General features: G+C 38.8%; 1 protein-coding gene across 2 annotated transcripts in view; it reads left to right on the top strand.

Annotated features, from left to right (window-relative positions):
- Ric1 (RIC1 homolog, RAB6A GEF complex partner 1) overlaps positions 1–20,348 on the top strand; it is a 127,346-nt gene that overhangs the window by 22,913 nt on the left and 84,085 nt on the right. Inside the window, exons 2-3 of one of the 2 annotated variants that reach the window (XM_004653178.2) lie at positions 10,615–10,722; positions 20,032–20,111. In XM_004653178.2, the coding sequence (XP_004653235.2) occupies positions 10,615–10,722; positions 20,032–20,111 (188 nt within the window). Of the gene's footprint in view, positions 1–10,614; positions 10,723–20,031; positions 20,112–20,348 lie in introns of those variants that run through there. The other variant, XM_045149157.1, reaches the window with a different exon arrangement.

The raw sequence follows: 20,348 nt of genomic DNA, 5'->3' as shown, positions 1-20,348 counted from the left end.
ATGGTGGTTTGTTTCTGTATGGCCTAGAAACAGTTTCTTTTGTTTTGTTTTTGTGGTGTTGGGTCTTGTGCAGTATAGGTAAGCATTCCACTTCTGGACTATGTTCCCAGCTCCAAAGAATATCTTGTGCTTTAAGACTGTTTAAAGAAAAAGGGGAAAAAAGAGTATGTTGCAGATTTTATTTCCCAGAACCTAAATTGTTTAGTGTTTGATTCTTTTTAGGAAAATTTAGCAGCCTCTGATGTAGAAATTGACTAAATATGATTATAATATTTCTTTTATATGACTTCAGTGACTAATTTTATATATGTATATATGAACACATAATATATTTGGATCATAATTCCTTCCCAACACTCACTTGTTTCCTCCCATACCTTTTTCACTGAACCTCTTCTTTTCTCCAATCAGTCCCACTAGTCCCTCTACTATTTTGATCTCTTCTTCTCTCCCTTCCTTCCTTATCCATGACAGCATGTTGATGGCCCATTATTGTGCGGGTAACAGTAATGGCTTTGTAAAGTTAAATGACCTCATGTCTGGAATAAAATGTTTCAAAGCACTCCTTTTCATCATCTGAATGTTATACCCTTTTGAGCACCCCTTCTACAACATTCCCTAAGCCCTGATAGGTGTGATAAATTTGTCTCATTTAATTGTTGCTTCTTCTCAGCACTTTGAAGAATTTTGAGTCTCTCAATATCACTGCAACTTGCAAAAAGATGCTTCTCCCATCCAAAGTGAGAGTAGCACTACTACTATATGAGCATAAACACAAGTATTTAGATGGCAATTTGATAGTCACAGCGTATCCAATTAAGTCAAATAATACCCATTTAGCTTCCCTCCTTAGGGCCTATGATCTTCTAAGCCATAGGTTTTCAGTACTAGGTATGGATTCCTTCCTGTAGAGTAGATCTCAAATCCAATCAGAAAACATTTGGATGTGCCTGTAATAGCATGCTGCTATTGCACCACTTGGCACATCTGGCTTACATGTCTAGTTGTGTACCTCACAGGGTCCCTTGCTGGTTATGACTGTTGATGACTTTTCTTCCTTAGCAATCCACATAGCATTTTCCAGCAATATGGTGACCAACCAGCAGGGAAGATGCTTCTAGCTCAGTACCAGCTTGGTTTTTCAGTATTCTGCAGCTGAAGCATGTGGTATCTTCAACAATAGGATCTTAACTCTCTAGTTTTGTTGGGCAACCAAGAGCATTGGCAATAGTCTATGTATTGGGGGCCTCATGAGCCTAACCAGCAACTCATTGGGAAGAACCCACTGATATTTTAAACATATTATTTATAATGTGCAGAATAATAGAGGCTAGGTTTTGATATGCTTCTTGACTGTTGATACATATGCCTGCAGGTTGTTGCTTCATCTAAATTAAAATTTCAGATTCTGTTGCCCTTTAGATGGGCAATATCAGACATCTTTCATTTTTCTCATCTACCAACTATTACTTTTTCATAATGTAGAGTAGAAGTTTCACAGGCAGTTTTAGGTTTTTTAAAAATTTATTTGGGCTGGAGAGAAGGCTTAGTGGTTAAGCACTTGCCTGTGAAGCCTAAGGACCCCGGTTCGAGGCTTGATTCCCCAGGACCCACATTAGCCAGATGCACAAGGGGGCGCACGCATCTGGAGTTCGTTTGCAGTGGTTGGAAGCCCTGGCGTGCCCATTCTCTCTCTATCTGTCTCTCTCTCTCTTTCCCTCTCTCTATGTCACTCTCAAATAAATAAATAAAAATGAACAAAAAATATTTTTAAAAAATTTATTTAATTTTTTTTATTGACAACTTCCATAATTGTAGACAACATCCCATGGTAATTCGCTCCTTGCCCCTACTTTCCCCTTTGAAAACTCCATTATATCCCCTCCCCCCTTAATCAGCCTCTCTTTTATTTTGATGTCATGATCTTTTCCTCCTGTTATGATGGTCTTGTGTAGGTAGTGTCAGGCACTGTGAGGTCATGGATATCCAGGCCATTTTATGTCTGGAGGAGCATGTTGGAAGGAGTCCTACCCTTCCTTTGGCTCTTAGATTCTTTCCATCACCTCTTCTGCAATGAACCGTGAGCCTTGAAAGGTGTGATAGATATATTTCAGTGTAGTTTTATCCCATTGTTATCAGATAGATTGCAAGGAATTATTTCAGTTTTCTTGTGTTTGTTAAGATTTGCTTTGTATACTAATATATGCTCTGTTTTAGAGAATGTTCCATGTGCTGCTGAAAATGTAGTTTATTGATCATGTGCTTACATGCATATGGTATGAATTCCATACATGTTCTGAGATTGATCCTTTCAGATACTGTTCCTTTTAGGATTTCCTCCATAACTTTCTAGCCGTACTTCAAGTAAGTCAAACCCATATTGTTTGGTATCTTTGCGCAGAAAGCTACAGATTTGCAAGTCTTAGCTAACATGTCTGTCTTTCCAGGGAAATTAATTTCTTATTTTTGTCCACTTTATATTGTTCTTTAATGTTTTACAATATTATCTTATTTCCCAGATTCTTGTCATTCTCTAGGAGGGTAGCCAAATTAAATTCTGGTGCTGTTACCCAAAGTTACATCATTGAAAAGGATTTCTGTATTTTTTTTCTTTACTACTTTTAATAATGTGGGTTAGTAGCTCAGTTCCATTTTTATTTAGGCATTACTCTTTTTAGGCTATGATTACAACTTACCATTATTTAGCTAATGTTTTGTCACTCATTATTGGAAAATTTTTTGAAACCACATGGTCACTTAATAGTTTTAAGGTTAACTTCCTCAATCTAGCATTTAAGAACCTCTAATAATTAGCTGTATATAATATATTCTTTATTGCTTAAAAAAAACATTTTTTTAAGGGCTGGAGTGGCTCAGTGGTTAAAAGTGCTTGCCCTTGGGCTGGAGAGATGGCTTAGCGGTTAAGCGCTTGCCTGTGAAGCCTAAGGACCCCGGTTCGAGGCTCGGTTCCCCAGGTCCCACGTTAGCCAGATGCACAAGGGGGCGCATGCGTCTGGAGTTCGTTTGCAGAGGCTGGAAGCCCTGGCACGTCCATTCTCTCTCTCCCCCTCTATCTGTCTTTCTCTCTGTGCCTGTCACTCTCAAATAAGTAAATAAATAAAAATTTTTTAAAAAAAGTGCTTGCCCTTAAAGCCTAATGACCGAGATCGATTCTCCAATATCCATATAGGGCCAGATGCATGAAGTCTCACATGTATATGTATGGAGTTGGTTTCAGCAGGTAGAGGTCCTGGCATACCCATTCTGTCTGCCTGTCTTTCTGTCTGTTCTCTCCTCCTCTTTCTGCATGCAAATAAACAAATAAAAATATTTTTAAAAAACACTTTTAAAAACCTGCCCTCCTAAATGCATTAATTAGGCAATAATTCTCTCTTGAGTACCACTTGAGCTTTTGTTAATGTACTACTTTTACCTGAACTGACTGTTCTGTTTATCCACATTCATCAAGAACTATTCTCGTGGTCTGTCTTGGCTTTTTATCATTATTTTATTGCTTATAGCTAGCTGTTTACTATTAAACAGTGTGATAAATACAAAAGTAGTTGGGCTAGAGAGAGATTGGTCAGAGATAAAGGCACTTTCTTGAAAAGCCTGCTAGCCCAGGGCTGATTCCCCAATACCCATCTGTTGTAGACATTCACATTGCTAGGATAAACATCCAATCAGGCATAGTTTAGGGGTGGAAGGGATTTATTTCAAGCTTACAGGTTCAGGGAACGTTCCATAGATGGCAGAAGAAGCTGGCTCCATTTCACAGATCCAAGCAAAGAGAAAAACTGCAGCAAGCAAAACACCAGCACCAGCACACACACTAAAAAGCAGCAAGCATGAACTTGCAGCAGGCAGGGACCCCTGCCAGAGCTCAGACTACTCTGTGTACCTCTGGGTTGAAAATCAAGTCTGCCCTCAAACACACCTTAGGGCTGGACTTCCAGGATCCACCCCCAGTGATACCTCTAGCTAGGCATTTGGAGATCCAATTTAAAAGCTTTATTAAAACCAGAGTCTATTGGGCACATACATTTGAACTACTACATTCTGCCCTTGGCCCCCAATAGATCCATGACCATCTCACATTGCAAATTGTATTTCATCCAACTTAAAGGATCCCATAAGCTTTACAAACTTTAAGACTATCTCTTAATTGTGACTCCTCTAAAATCAAAACAAGTTACCTGCTTCTAACATAATGGCAGGGTAAACATTTCCATTGCTGTGGGTCCCTGGATCCTCCAGCCACTGTTCCCTGAAGGTGTTCAGGCAACTGTGGAGAGCAGGGTCTTGAGTGCCCAAGAACACAATGGGATGTACACCCGGGAAACGACTTCAGAGAATAGCTCTTGTTTATTCAATAGGGAAATGGGTTTATAAGCAGTTGAGAGTGGGAAGAGGTTCCTAAGGGGATTGGTGGGTTCAGTGGTTGCTAGCTGATGCCCAGGGACATTCATCCCAGCAAGTAGGGAGAGAGTCAGATGATCTACATAGTGGTGGGAAGAGGGTCACAGGGGGATGAGCTGTGTGAAGGCTGCTGGCTGACACCATATAAGGAGTTTCCTAGGCAACTGGCCAAAGGTAACAGGGCTATAGGTGCAGCCTAAGTTCAGGTGTGCTGGGCTTGGAGAGAGGAGGGGCCTCCTGTTGCCCAGGGGTGGAGTATGTGTGTGGGAGGTGTCCTTAAACTGTGCCTTGCAGCTCAGGCCCATTTCTTGAAGGCTCCAGTCTGTGCCTGGCAGTGCCCGCCACATTGCTATAAGGCATTGTGAGAGAATAGACTAATGCAGAATCAGTAACCTCCCGGTAAATATCAAACATCTGTCCAAGTTTGGCATCTATAACCAGTTATAAGTGCCTCTGGATTTTCCATTTTCATTTCCCCAGCTGTACTAAGTAGCCAGGGAAACTTCCATCCCCCACAACCCAACAGTGCTGCATGGTAGCCCTTGCACAGTCCTAGTAGATCCAAAACAACTTCAGATCTTCATTGCAAACCATGGTCCATCTTATAATGGCCTCACTAGTCTCTCTACCAGGGACATCATCCTGCTCAATTTGCTGCTCCTGGAACCAGGTGTTTCTCATGACTCACTTCCATGCATTTTTATTCTTCCAAAATCTATACCACATATACAGTCACAAACACAGTCATTTGAAATTCAGGGGGAAATAAATCTTGACCTTGAAGAGTAGGTTTTTCTTCCTGTCAACTTCTTTCAAGAGTTTGCATTTTCACCTTTGTGTCTTTACTGGGTGGAATCACTTCAGACATACTTTCCATTGTCACGATGTAACGAACCCATAATGGTGGTAATCTCAACAACAGTAGCTTTAGCAACTAGTCTCTGTGCCAATAACCTTAAGCTTCCTTAAATTTTCCCAATTTAAAATCTTATATATTCCAGTAATATATCTTCTGCAAAGCACATTAGCCCATTACTTTCAAATTCAACCTTGATCAAACTCTGGGCCTGGGCAGCACCAGAACATAGCTAGTCTTTATACCAGCTCCAACATGCTTCTCTGTAGTCTTTCCTTCCCACTTTGAAAGTTCATAAGGAAACCCTCGAAATACAATGCTTTCTTCATTTAGCATTTTCAAATTCTTAGCAAAATACCCTATAAAATTTGGCTTATCACACTGTGAGGCTTCTGCAGTCACAATTTCTAAGTCCATGTTCATTTCTACTCCAGCACACCAGTTCCAAAAGGCATGTGGTCAGATTCATTGTGCACCACCTCACTCTTAAGGTTCGAAATTTTTGTTGTAGACAGCTTTATGTTGCTGAAATGAAAATCCAAGTCAGGCATAGTTTAGGGGAGGAAGGGATTTATTTCAAGCTTACAGATCCAGGGGAAGTTCCATAGATGACAGAATAAGCTGGCTCTCTGTCACAGATCCAAACAGAGAGAAAAACTTAACAAGCAAAACAACAGCATCAGCACACACACCAAAAAGTAGCAAGCAGCAAAGATCCAGACAGAGCTCAGACTGCTGTGCATACCTTTGGCCTGAAAATCAAATCTACTCTGAAACATACTTTAGGGACCCCAGGATCTGCTTCCAGTGACACCTCCTCCAGCCACGTGGCTGGAGACCCATGTTACAAGCCTTAATAAAACCCTTGAGTTTATGGGGATCATATATTCAAAATACCACATTCCCAAACCAGATACAGTTTATGGGAGGAAATAAAAGCCAGATAGCCCAGTACCCATCTAAAGCCAGGTACATAAAGTGGTGCATATGTTTGAAATGGCAAGAGGCCTTGGCATGCCGATATTCATTCTCCCCTGTCCCTTCCCTGTATTCTTCCCTCAAGTAAATATTTTTCCATTAATTTTTTTGAGGTAGGTTCTCACTCCAGCCTAGGATGACCTTGAATTTACTTTGTAGTTCCAGGATGGGCTCGAACTCACAGTGATCCTCCTACCTCTGTCTCCCAAATGCTGGGATTAAATGTGTGAGCCACCATGGTCAACTAATATTTTTTTAATTATTATTTTTAAAATATTATTTATTTATTTGAGAGAGAGAGAAAGTGTGTGTGTTAGGGCCTCCAGCCATTGCACATGGACTCCAAATGCATGCATCCTCTTGTGCATCTGTCTTATGTGGGTCCTGGAGAATTGAACCTGGATCCTTTGGCTTTGCAGGCAAACGCCTCAACTGCTAAGCCATCTCTCCAGCCCTACTTCCTTTTTAAAAATTATAATAATAATAATTGGGGGCTGGAGAGATGGCTTAGTGGTTAAGGTACATGCCTGTGAAGCCAAAGGACCCTAGGTTTGATTCTCCAGGTCCCACATAAGCCAGATGCACATGGTGGCACCTGCATCTGGAGTTCATTTGCAGTGGTTAGAGGCACTGGCATGCCCATTTGCTCGCTCGCTCGCTCTCGCCCCCCCCCCCCGTCTCTAATAAATAAATAAAAATAAAGAAAGTAGTGGAGGGACTAAAGGGCTATACAGATAGACATTTTCATCTCATTTGTAGAATTTGATTGTATGCTACTAGTCTCCCTGGATACTTTCTTATGTACAATTTATTTACCAAAGTAGGTTATAAACTTTATATACAAAGAACATTTCTCTTTGTGGTATATTAGATAATATCCTATTAACCTATAATAGGCATTGTGGTAGTTTGAATAATGGCCCCCAGGATATTCAGTGTTTTATTAGTTTATAGTCTGGATCTGCAGCCACCTGGCTGGAGGAGGTAGATCTTAGGATCCAGTCCTCAGGTGTGATGGTGGATTTTGGATTCCAGGCTAAAGATATGCAAAGTGCCCGAGTTCCTCTTGAAATGTGCTGGGTGGCATTTGGAGTTTGGCTTGTTGCTTCTCTGTGGTTGGACCTGTGAAAGCAGGCCAGCTTCTGCCATTATGGCACTATCCTTAGATCTGTAAGCTTCAATAAATCCCTTCCTCCATAACTGTGCTAGGTCTGGAAGTTCATCTCAGCGAACCTGAAGCTGTCTGCTGCAGGCATCAGCTGAATTCTTCTTGGTTCCTTTTGAATAGACTTTAGGTTTTGTTGTTTGTTTGTAGTGTCTGAGTCTCATGTAGTCCAAATTAGACGCAAACCCACTGTAGCCTTGAACTTTTGATCCTCTTGCATTCACTTCCCAAGTGTTTGAATTCCTGCTGTGTGTCGCCACACCTGGTTTGTGTAGTTCCAGCCATCAAATCCTGGAAAACACTGTACCAGCAAGGTTATATCCCCAGCTCCTAGACTTTAATAAAAATCACAATAATAATTATTATTTACTGCAGCTTTAGGTACTAAATTAAAAATGGGCAAAAAATTCAGAGAATTATTAGGTACTGTCTGCTCCTCCTTCAAGTAACTATCCTACTAAAATTTATTTCAGAATGGTACATTTATTATAGTCAAGTGTCCCTGTATTTATACATCAGTATTATGTAAAGCCTGTATTTTACCCAAGTATTCCCTTTGGTATTGTACATTTCATGTGTTTTGAGAAATGTATAATAGCATGTAATACATTATAGTATGTATTAATCAGCTTTTTGTTATAGTTCCAATATATCTGAGGTTAAGCACCTTAAAAGGTAGGTTTATTTTGCCTGACAGGTTGGAAATTTTAGTCCGTGGTCAGTTATCTTGTTGTTTCTGGTCCTGTGGAAAGATAGTACATGATGGGAACACACCGTAGAGGAGACTGCTTATCTCATGGCAACTAAAACTCTAAAGAAGAAACAGAAAGGAGGGACCAGTGTCTCAGTATCCTTTTCAAGGGCCTTTCCTGAATGGTTCTTTATTCTACTATGCTCTGCTTCCTAAAAGTTATGTTACCAAGGTGGCGAGCTCCCAGTTAAGAAAGATCCTGTCTCAAAAAATATAGTAGAGGGCTGGGAAGACGGCTTAGCAGTTGAGGCATTTACCTGAGAAGCCTAAGGGCCCAGGTTTGACTTCTCAGTACCCATGTAAGCCAGATGCACGAGGTGGCACATGTGTTGGGTTTGTTTGCAGCAGCTAGAGGCCCTGGTGTGTCCATTCTCCCCCCCCCCCCGCCTCTCTCAAATAATGAATAAAAATAAAGTGGAGGACAATTGAAGAAGACATCCAAAGTGCATCTGACACTCACATGCATGTGTACCTGCACACCACATAGACATTAACACATACATCAAAGTGAATGAAAACAGCAGCTATAGACTGGGAAAAATATTTGCAAAGAACATTATTTGATAAAAGGATTGTTACCAAAAAATATGCAAATTCTTAAAATTCTTGAATGATGAAAAGATGAGCAAAAGGTCTGAATGGGTACCAAACAATATGTAGACATGCAAACCAGTGTTTCCACTAGATACTCAACATATATGTCCTTATTGTCTTTTGAGAAAATCAAATTTAAAATAATGTGATACCACCAAAACTCACTAGAATGGCTAAAATTCAGCTGTTTATTCTTTACCAACACCTCTGCTGCTTCCTGAGCTTTGAGCAGTAAATGTTGGGATTATACAGTGCTGCAGCATGCTCTCCAGTCTTAGATAGGCTGTTCTTTATCTTCAGACTCTCCATGGAAACTTGGAAGCTTATTTGCTGATTTACCCAAAATAACTGCTGGGATTTTCTTTGACTGGGATTGCATTGAGTCTTGTAGACAACATTAGAAAGAATTGATGCTCTGGCAGGTTTCACTCTTCCTATCTTGTAATCATTTTCATATTTCTAGGTTGAACCTCCAGACCCGACAGTTTATAGGATTTACTAGAAGCTTATTGATCCAGGGGAAGTTTTATATTGGGGGAAAAAGCTGACCCCCTTTTTACAGATCTACAGAGGTAGACGAAACCACTCCCAGCACCACCAAAAAGCAAGCACACTATGGGGACCTCAGGCAGAGCTCAAACACACTGCATACGTTAGGGTAAAATTAAGATCCACCCTGGTAACAGTTTAGGGCTGTACCCCAGGATCTACCCACAGTGACACCTCTTCCAGCCAGGTGGCCGAAAATCCAATTTACAGCTTTAATAAAATATTTGAGTGTTATTGGATAACATAAATTCAAACTACCACATTCCACTCCTGGCCCGTAGTAGACTCATAACCATCTCACATTGTAAATTGTGTTTGGTCCAACTTTAAAGGTTGCATAGAGCTTACCAATTTAAGATAGTTGCAAAGTCCCTAGTTTCATCTGAGATTTAAGACTGTCTCTTAATTGTGAGTGCTGAAAAATCCAATAAGTTACATATTTCCAACATATAGTGGCACAGAGTAAACATTTCCGTTACTATAAGGCACAAGGACAGACTGAACCAATGCAAACTCAACAACTATTAGGCAAATAACTGCAGTGCAAGTCCGATAACCATAACCAGTGACAGACAAGTCTCTGGATTTTCTAATTCTGCCCCTCCAGCTGGGGCTGAGCAGCCAGGGAAAATTTCCATCCAGAGCCAGTGTTCCATGATAGCCCTTGCAAAGTCCTGGTATATCTAAAACATCTTTGGATCTCCTTGGAAACCACAGTCCATATTTAACTCCATACACTGGCCTTTCCAGCCTTTAAAATATGAATATACTGTTTTCCATGCCTCACCTCAGCAAAGGCTCCTGGAACTCTGTGCACTTCATGATCCACTCCATGCATTTTTCATTCTTCTGAGATCATTATTAGGTGTGCATGACACAGCCATATTCTTAATTCAGGAAGGAAATAAATTGTGACCTTGAAGGGCAGGTTCCTTCTTTTCTAAAGAGTTTGCATTCCTACCATTTAATCTTCACCTCACTCACACATTCTCTCCATTGTTTTAGTGTAAAGCAGCTGGGTGATCTTCCTTAGATTGCCAATACTTTGTTCAGAGTGTTTGTGTATACGTTCATAAGAGATTATGGTTTTTTAATGTAATTGCTTTGTGAGGATAATGCCGGCCTCAAAATGAGTTACATATTTTTCCTGTTGGTTGATTTGTTTGGAATTTTGAAATTGGATGATTTGATGTTTATTATGTTTTCTTTTATTGTAGTTTAAAAATATTTTCAGAGTATTCTATAATTGAATTTTGTTTACTTATATGAGATACTACTAAAAATATAATTGTTTTCTTCCAGCCTAGTGTGTTAATTGTCACCTACAAGGAACCTGCTAAGTCATCTACTCAGTTTGGATCCTACAAACAAGCCGAATGGAGGCCAGACAGTACAATGATAGCGGTATCAGTAAGTAGATTGTTCAATTTTATTAGTATTTTTTGTGGCTGGAGAGATAACTCAATCAGTTAAGTATGAGCCACTGAGTTCAATCTGGTATAGTGATAATTCTTGTAATTGCAGCACTGGGGGAGGTGGACACAGAGAGGTTCCCTGGGACTTGCTGGCCAGTCAATTCAGGTCAGTGAGAGATCCCTGTCTCACAAAGTGGTGGACACCATTCCTGAGGATCACATATCCGAGGTTGTCCTCTGACCTTCATACTTACCTGTATGCATACATGTGCACCCACATGTGCATGTGTGTGCGTGCACAACTCATACACATGCATAGGAAAAGAAATTAAGTTGTACTTATATTCTCTCAGGTAACTTCCTTTTAGTCTTTCATACACATAACATTTATTTTTCTATAAGGATTGCTGTACTGATTCATATGCACCTGTTCCATCTGTACTGTTCTCCCTACATCTTTGTTGTCTTTACTGTTTCCTACTTTTCCTAAATATAACAGTTGCCCCTTTTTTTTCTGTGCAATCTCACTTTCCTGCTTTGTCCTTGAAATCTAATCTACTTCAAAACAACAACAACAACAAAAACCTTTTGTTTATATTTATTTGGGAGAGACCAAAAGAGTGGGTGTGCTAAAGCCTCCACCCACAGCAAATGAACTCCAGAGGCATGTGCTACCTTGTGCATCTGGCTTATGTGGGTCTTGGGGAATTGAACCTGGGTCCCTTGGCTTTGTAGGCAAGTGTCTTAACCACTAAGCCATCCCTCCAGCCCCACTTAAAAAAAAAAGTTATTTTTATCTTTATTTGAGATGGGGGGAGGAGAAAAAAAGAGTAGAAAGAATGAGCATGCTAGAGCCTCTGTCCACTGCAGACAGACTCCAGACACTTGTGCCACATAGTGTATGTGGCTTATGTAGTGCCTAGAGAATCTAACCTGGGTCCTTAGGCTTCTCAGACAAGCACCTTAACTGCCGAGCTATCTCCAGCCCTAACCCACTTTTTTAGAGCTGTTTTCCACGTTCACAAAGGCACTCCTGAATTTACATTTTAAGTTTTGCCCTTTATATTGAAAGGTGGTGTAGGAATAATGAACTTTATATGCTATGTCACACCAAATTCTGATATTACTTTATAAATCTGTTTTTTGTACTTTTGTTCTCTTCGATTACCTAAAACGGGTTAGTTTTAATTTTCAATTTGTATTTTTTTCACTGTCATCTTTAGGAGAGTATCATCACCTAATACTGCAATGTTTATGCATGGTTAGCATTTACTAAGCACTTCCTCCATGAACACTATCATGCATGAACATGGATGATCTCAATTTTTAGATCAGTGCTTAGAAGTAAGGATTACTGTCCTTCATACCCCAAAATCAGTGTGTTCCCAGATGGCAAGGAAAGTTCATTTTACAAAAGCCAATTAATGTAATATACCACATTAATAAAGGAAAAATCTAGACAACACTTCCATTGATGGAGAGAACTTATTTGATAGAATTTGACAGTTTCATGGTAAAAAGCGCACCAAAAACTATGAATAGAAGGAAACTACCCCAATCTAATAAAAAAAATCCATTAAAAACCATTTCATCCACCCCACAATGACTGATTGCTACTCTCACAACACAAAACCCACAAGTCCATAGTGAATACTAGCAATCCCACTAAGGAGGCTCCTCCATGTAATGGGAATGGGGGAGAGGGGATGATGGTACCAACACATAGTATCACCATACAAAGTTTTTATGTAATAAAAAATCACTTCTCATTTTAATAATTTGAATCTTTTTAGAAAACATCTACATAAAAATTGGACAGTTGGGCTGGAGAGATGGCTTAGTGGTTAAGTGCTTGCCTGTGAAGCCTAAGGACCCCGGTTCGAGGCTCGGTTCCCCAGGTCCCACGTTAGCCAGATGCACAAGGGGGCGCACGCGTCTGGAGTTCATTTGCAGAGGCTGGAAGCCCTGGCGTGCCCGTTCTCTCTCTCTCCCTCTATCTGTCTTTCTCTCTGTGTCTGTCGCTCTCAAAATAAATAAATTTAAAAAAAATTGGACAGTTTATTGGTCTTTCAAGGAATCTGTTAGTTTGTTTTATTTTCTTATTGTCTTGTGTTTATTATGCTTTATCTGTCATTTATTTGTTCTGCTAACTTTAAAATTACTTTGCTCTTTTTCTGTTTATTCAAGTGTGTCTTACTTCTCATTGATTTATCTGCTTCTCTACTACTGGAAATTGAATACTCAGTGATAGGAGCACTAGCCAAGTATGCACACATAAAGTCTGGAGTTTGAACCCTAGCATGTGTGTATGTGCTTACATACACGCAGGGTATTTACATCTCTGTTATTAAAGAACTATTTGTTTTTTCTTTGTTTTATGAATTTTCACTTTATAAATATATAGCTCCTTATGATATTTTTCTTGCTAAGCCTTTATCATTTCTGTATGTTTTCCTTCTTCAATATTATTTTTACTTAAAAATATATTTTATTTATTTATTTGAGAGAGAGAAAGAGGGAGAGAGAGAATGGGCACACCAGAACATCCAGTCACCACAAACCAACTCCAGACACATGCGCCCCCTTGTGCATCTGGCTTATGTGGGTCTTGGAGAATTGAAGCAGGATCCTTTGGCTTTGCAGGCAGATGCCTTAACCACTAAGTCATGTCTCCAGCCCTTTTTTTCCAGTATTATTATTATTATTATTATTTTCAGTATTATTTTTAAATTAGATTACAAAGTAACAGATTTTCTTATGGTATTTTCACACATACATTTGTTTGGTTGGCCCTCTTCCCACACACCTCTCTCTCTGCCCTCCTTCCCCACTATACACTTTGACCCCAAGTCTTACTTATTCTACTTTGATATTTCATGTGTTCTATTGTCTTCCCCCACCTCACTCCTTTTAAAGTCTTTTTCTCTATCCTCGTGGGGCACTTTCTATTTAGCTGGGCTTAACCCATAGTCACTCCCACCTACATACACATAATCAGTATTTAGAAATTAAGAACTGCATTTGAAAGAGGTATTTGTCATTCTGGGTTTGGGTTTTCTCACTAAATTTCTTCAGCTTTATCCACTTTCTTGTAAATTCCATACTTTAATTATTCTTTATGGCTGAACAAATTTTCATTATGTCTGTATACCGTACTTTCTTTATCCATTCCTCTGTTGATGGACATCTGGGTTGATTCTATTTCCTTATTATTGTGAAAGGAGCAGCAATAAACATGAACATGCAAGTCTCTCTGTGGTAGGACATGGAATCCCTTGGGTATATGCCCAGAAATGGTATAGCTGGGTTATATGGTACTGTATAGTATGTGGTACATGTGTGTGGAGAGGGTGGGATATGTAGATGTACTTGCCTGTGTGTCTGCAGAAGCCAAAGGACAATATCAGGTGTCCTTCTCTATTACTCATCCTTGTACTTCTATCTAAGCACAGAGCTGTGGTTTTATGAGTTCCACTAATTCTCCAATCTCTCCTTTCTGTGTCTGGAGCTATAGACATGTGTTACTATGTTTAGCTCTTTATGTTGGTACTGGGGAATTGAACTCTGATAGTTTCAGGCCCTCTGTAATGATTTGATTTAGGTGTCCCCCATAAACTTAGGTGTTCTGAATGATTCCCAACTGATAGAGATTTGGGAATTGACACCTGGAGGCAGTGTATTTTTGGAGATGGGCTTATAAGTATTATAGCCAGTTTCCCTTTGACAGTGTTTGGCACAACACTCCTGTTGCTATTGTCCATCTGATGTTGGCCAGGAAGTGATGTCCACCCTCTGCACATTCCATTGTTTTCTCCTGCCATCATGGAGCTTCTCCTTGAGTCTGTAAGCCAAAATAAACCGTTTTTCCCCACAAACTGCTCTTGGTCAGATGATTTCTGCCAGCAATGCCAACCTGAGTGCAACACCCTTTCATGGTTTCATGGCTTGTAGCAAGTTCTCTTACCTCTGGACCATCTCCCCAGCCCTATTCCTAGGGATTTGAGAAGGCTCCACACTGATTTTTTAAGTAGCTTCACTAGTTTACACTCCCACTAGTAGTGGATAAGAGATCCCCTTTCCCTACATCCTCACCAGCATTTTTTGTCAGTTGTTTGTAAGATAGAATCTGAATGTAGTTTTTTTTAAAAAAAAATTATTTTTCACAAGGAGAGAGAGGAGAGAAAGAGAGTGAATATGAGAATATATGGGTGTGCCAGGGCCTCTAGCTGCTGCAAACAAACTTCAGATGCATGTACCACTTTGTGCATCTGGCTCAACGTGGGTACTGGGAAATCAAACTCAGGTTGTTAGACTTTGCAGGGAAGTGCCTTAACCACTTAGTCATCTCTCTAGTCCTGTACATAGTTTTAGTTCACATTTTTTTTGATGGCTAGTGATACTGAACTCTTAAAAAAAAATTGTTGGCCAGTGTATTATTTTGAAAGATATTCAGTTCATTGGCCTATTTGTTGATGGGTAGTTTGAGTTGAACTGCTAAGCATCTCTCCAGCCCTGGTATTTAATTTTTGCAGTTCTTTATATAATCTGGATATTAACCCCCTTATCTAATGTATCACTCACATTCTGTAGGCTTTGTGTTCATTCTGTTGATGTTTCTTTTGCCATAAAAAACTTCTAATTTTATCTACTCCCATTTGTCAATTCTTAGGACTATTTTCTGTGCTCCTGAAATTCTGGACAAAAATTTCTTGCCTGTACCTATAACCTAAAGTGATTTCCCTTCAGCTGTTGCAGTGTTTCTGTTTTCTCTTTCCTCAAGGCAGGGTCTCACTGTGATACAGGCTGGCCTTGAATTTACTTCTTTCTTAAGCCTCCCATGTGCTGGTATCAAAGGTGTGCACCACCACACTGTTTTGAAAGGGATGCATATGCAGGGCCTCTTGCTATTCCTGTTGCAAAAAAAGTCTAGATGTGTGTGTTACTCTGTACATATGGCTTTACATAAATACTGGGCAATCAAACTTGGCTGTCAGGCTTTCCAAGCATGTGCCTTTAACCACTGAGCTATGTCTCTAGCCCTGGCTTCTAGTTTAAAATTAAGACCTTTGAATTGATTTCAGTGTAGAATGAGAGATAACAAATATATTTCTGCAGGTGGATGTCCATATTTTCCAGTAGTACTTTGAAAAGACCCTCCCCCCCACTATATGTTTTTGGCACCTTTTTGAAAAATTAGGTGTCTGTAGCTCTGTGGGGTTATCTCTGCATCTTCTGCTAGGTTCCATTCATTGGTCTACATCTGTGCCAGTACCATACTGTCTTTATCACTCTGGCTCTGTAGTATAGTTTTTGTGTTTTTTTTTTTTTTAAACTTTCCTCTGTTGTATGTCAGTTTATTTATTTATTTATTTATTTATTTATTTGAGAGCGACAGACACAGAGAGAAAGACAGATAGAAGGAGAGAGAGAGAATGGGCGCGCCAGGGCTTCCAGCCTCTGCAAACGAACTCCAGACACATGCGCCCCCTTGTGCATCTGGCTAATGTGGGACCTGGGGAACCGAGCCTCGAACCGGGGTCCTTAGGCATCGCAGGCAAGCACCTTAACCGCTAAGCCATCTCGCCAGCCCTGTATGTCAGTTTTATTATCTTTTTTTTAGTTTTTTTTTATTTTTATTTATTTATTTGAGAGTGACAGACAGAAAGAGAAAGAGGCAGAGAGAGAGAGAGAGAGAGAGAGAGAGGTGAGTGGGCACACCAGGGCTTCTAGCCACTGCAAGTGAACTCCAGATGTGTACACCCCCTTGTGCATCTGGGTAATGTGGGTCCTGGGGAATTGAGCCTTGAACCAGGGCCCTTAGGCTTCACAGGCAAATGCTTAACCGCTAAGCCATCTCTTCAGCCCTGTAGTATAGTTTGACGTAAGGTTAAGTGATGCCTCTGGCTGTGTCATTCTGCCTGGAATTGTTTAATTCTGTGATTAAAATCAGTGGAATATTGATGGGGATTGTATTGAATTTGTTGATAGTCTTTGGTAGGATAAGCCATTTTTATATTATTAATTCTGCCAGTCAAGGAATATAAGTTTTTCTTTTACCTAGTTTTCAGTTTCTTTTTTCTTTGTAGATGTCTTTCACCTCCTTGGTTAGGTTTATCCCAAAACGTTTTTGAGGCAGTGTTAAATGGGATAATTTTCTTGATTTCTTTTTTTTTAAATTTTTTAAAAAGTATTTTTATTTATTTGTCAGAGAAAGAGGGAGAGAGAAAGAATGTGAATGGGCGCACTAGAGCCTCCAGCCATTGTAAATGAACTCCCTATGTATATGCCACATTGTGCATCTGAATTATGTGGATACTGGGGAATTGAATCTGGGTCCTTTGGCTTCACATGTAAGTGCCTTAATGGCTAAGCCTTCTCTCAAGCCCAAGAGATCTGTAAATTTTTAATGAGAGAATTTATAACTATAAGCTTCCCTCTTAGGACTACCTTGGTTATATCTCAGAAATTCTATTCTCATTTGATTCTAGGAATTTTTAAATTTCCTTTCTGATTTCTTCAATGATCTACTGTTCAGGAGTACATTGGTCACTTTCCAAGTATTTGTGTATTTTCTGAGGCTAGTGTTGCTACTAATTTCTGGTGTTATTCCATTGTAGTCTGATGTGGTGCAGGGAATCACTTCTATTTTTAAATATTTGTTAGGGCTTCTTTTGTGTTCTATAATGTAGTCAATTTTAGAGAATATTCATGTGCCACTGAAGATAATGTGTATTCCTTATTTGTTGGATGGAATGTTTTATAGTTATCTGTTAAGTCCGTGTGATCTATGGTGTAATTAGTTCTCAGGTTTCTGTGCTGATCATTAATTAGGAAAACCTATTTAGGTGAGAGAAAGGGGTTTTGAAGTCTCTAGTTATTACTGTGTCTGAATCTTTGTAATAGTTGATACCTTTTAATGTTTTTTCATGAAGTTTTATCTCCCTAATGATTAATATGATAGTTATTTTCTTTTATTTTTACTGCTTTGACCAAACACTTGACAAAAGCAACTTAAGGAAGGAAAAATTTATTTTGGCTCATGGTTTAAGAAGGGATATAGTCTATCATGAATATATCTTGAATGAATGCAGTAAATTTTTTTAAAAAAATTGTTGCTTAGAGATTAAGCAATAGTTAGTTAAATGTCTAATTTGTGTTGTTTGGAAGCCATTTTCCTTTTGCTTCCATGTTTTCCATATTGCAAGATTATAAGGTTACTATGAAGAACTAGTTAAATAATCTTTTCTGAACAGTCATCACTCTCTTCCTTTTGTATCTTAGTAAGTAGAATTATAGTTTTAAAAAATAGCACTGGAGAGATGGCTCAGCTGTTGAGACGCTTGCCTGTAAAGCCTAAGGACTCGGGTTGAATTACCCAGTGCTCACATAAAGTCAGACACACACAGTGGCACATGCGTCTGAAGTCCATTTGCAGTGGCTGAAAGCCCTATTTGCCCTTTCTGTCTTTCACCCCTCTCTTCAGATAAATAAATAACTAAAATATGTATGAAAAATGAACACTCAGGAGGCAGACGTAAGAGGATCATGGTGTGTTTGAGGCCACCCTAAGACTACACAGTGAATTCCAGGTCAGCCTGTGCTAGAGTGAGACCCTACCTGAAAAAAAAAAAATACAAAATAAATAAAAACAAACAAATAAACAAAACTAGTAAAGCTTATAGCTAAACAAACCTGGCTTTACTGAAGTGTTTCCTCTGTTATTCCTTTAAGTGAAAGACAGGCCTTTAAGTGAAAAATGGGAAGTTAGTACTGACAAGAAATTTGAAACTTTCAATTTCTTTGATATGGTTTGGTTCTACCTTGGGTGAATTCCTAAAATGAAGGGAATTTAGTATTTAATAAATTTGTTTGTGAAAACCATTTGTCATGTCCTCTGTTAAGCTTGAAAATGGTTGCATAGATACAGCTCTAACAGGGCTGGAGGGATGGTTTAGTGGTTAAGGCGTTTGCCTGCAAAGCCAAAGGACCCAGGTTGTATTCCCCAGGACCCACATTAGCCAGAAAGGGGGCACATGTGTCATTTGCAATGGCCGGTGTGCCCATTCTCTGTCTCATTTTCTCTCTCTCTCCCCCTCTCTTTCTCTGTCAAATAAATAAATAAAAATAAAATACTAAAAAAAAAAAAAGAAACAGCTGTAATAGTATTTTATTATCTATGTAAATGTAAAGTGTTTATGCTGAGTTTTTGTTGTAGCTTGTTTCATTTTGATATCCTAGGTTTGTCTGGAACTTGTGGCAGTACTCCTGCCTCAGCCATCCAGATGCTGATTGCAAGTGTAAGCTACTATAGCTGGCTTTACTATATATTTTTAATACAATTTCTATTTTTAAAATATTAATTTAAAAATTTAGCCAGGTGTGGTGGTGCACATTTTAATCTCAGCACAGAAGTAAGAGGATCACCATTGAGTTCGAAGCCACCCTGAGACATAGTGAATTCCAGGTCAGCCTGGGCTAGAGTGAAACCCTACCCCCACCAAAAAGAAAAAAGAAATTAGGTACTTACATTTAGAGTTCCAGTGTTCAGACTTTGGAAATTAGAGGTTTACTTTTTCTTAGCTGATATTCAGATTTTGAAAAGTCAGGGTTTTTCCTTTTTTTTCCTCCCCCAGTGTCTTGGAGTTTGTTTTATAATAAAAGACTGATTATTCTGATTTTTATTTATTTATTTGAGAGAGAGAACAGGCATACCAGGCTCTCTAGCCACTGCAAACAAACTCCAGACACGTGCACCACCATGTGCATGTGGCTTATGTGGGAACTGGAGAATCGAAGTTGTATCGTTAGGCTTCAAGTGCCTTCCCTCTCTCTAGCTCTAGCCTTAAAAGACTTATTTTTAGGTGTATAAATAGGCTGTTTTGAAGTAAATGGTGAAGTTTGAGTAGAAACAAGCATATTCTGAATATCTTTTCTTTTTGGTAGTGTTGACTTACAGTCTTGGAATAATTATTTCCATATATTTGCAAAATTCAAAAACTTATATGTATTTGGCAACATACTCATCTATTCATATAATTGAACTATTGAATAATATATAACTTTATAAGACCCTTATCCATAATATTTTATGATCTGCTGATTTCAGTTACATTGTTTATAAAATATTTTCAAATCTGTTCAAACTGTTTCAAGACAGTTAAGTAATTTTATTTATATAATTAGGCTATAGTCTTTCAAGGAAAATTGAGTGATTTTTTTTTTTTAATAGTAATAATACCTAAAGTTAAAACTTAGGGTGACAGTGTTAACATTTAATTTATGGTTAATAAAATTTCTTTTTCAGACAGCAAATGGCTACATCTTATTTTTTCATATTACATCTTCAAGAGGGGACAGATACCTTTATGAACCAGTGTATCCCAAGTAAGTTTATTGGTTCTTATTTTTTAATACATGGTTTATATATTGTATATTCACCATAACATTGTAGCTTTTGTCTAAAGTTATTGAGGTACAGCTAAGCCATCAAAATACTGCTTCAGAAATAACTGTCTTTGAACTGTCATTCCTTTAATTAAGTAATCTGTAATTAAGTAATTCTGAGAATACTGAAAATGTGTTATATCCTTTTTTAGATGTCCAGAATTATTTTTAATATAA

Source organism: Jaculus jaculus, chromosome 1 (assembly GCF_020740685.1).
Source record: "Jaculus jaculus isolate mJacJac1 chromosome 1, mJacJac1.mat.Y.cur, whole genome shotgun sequence".
NCBI classification, from domain to species: domain Eukaryota; kingdom Metazoa; phylum Chordata; class Mammalia; order Rodentia; family Dipodidae; genus Jaculus; species Jaculus jaculus.
Note: the sequence above shows the minus strand (reverse complement) of the source record. Positions and strands in the feature narration are given on the sequence as shown.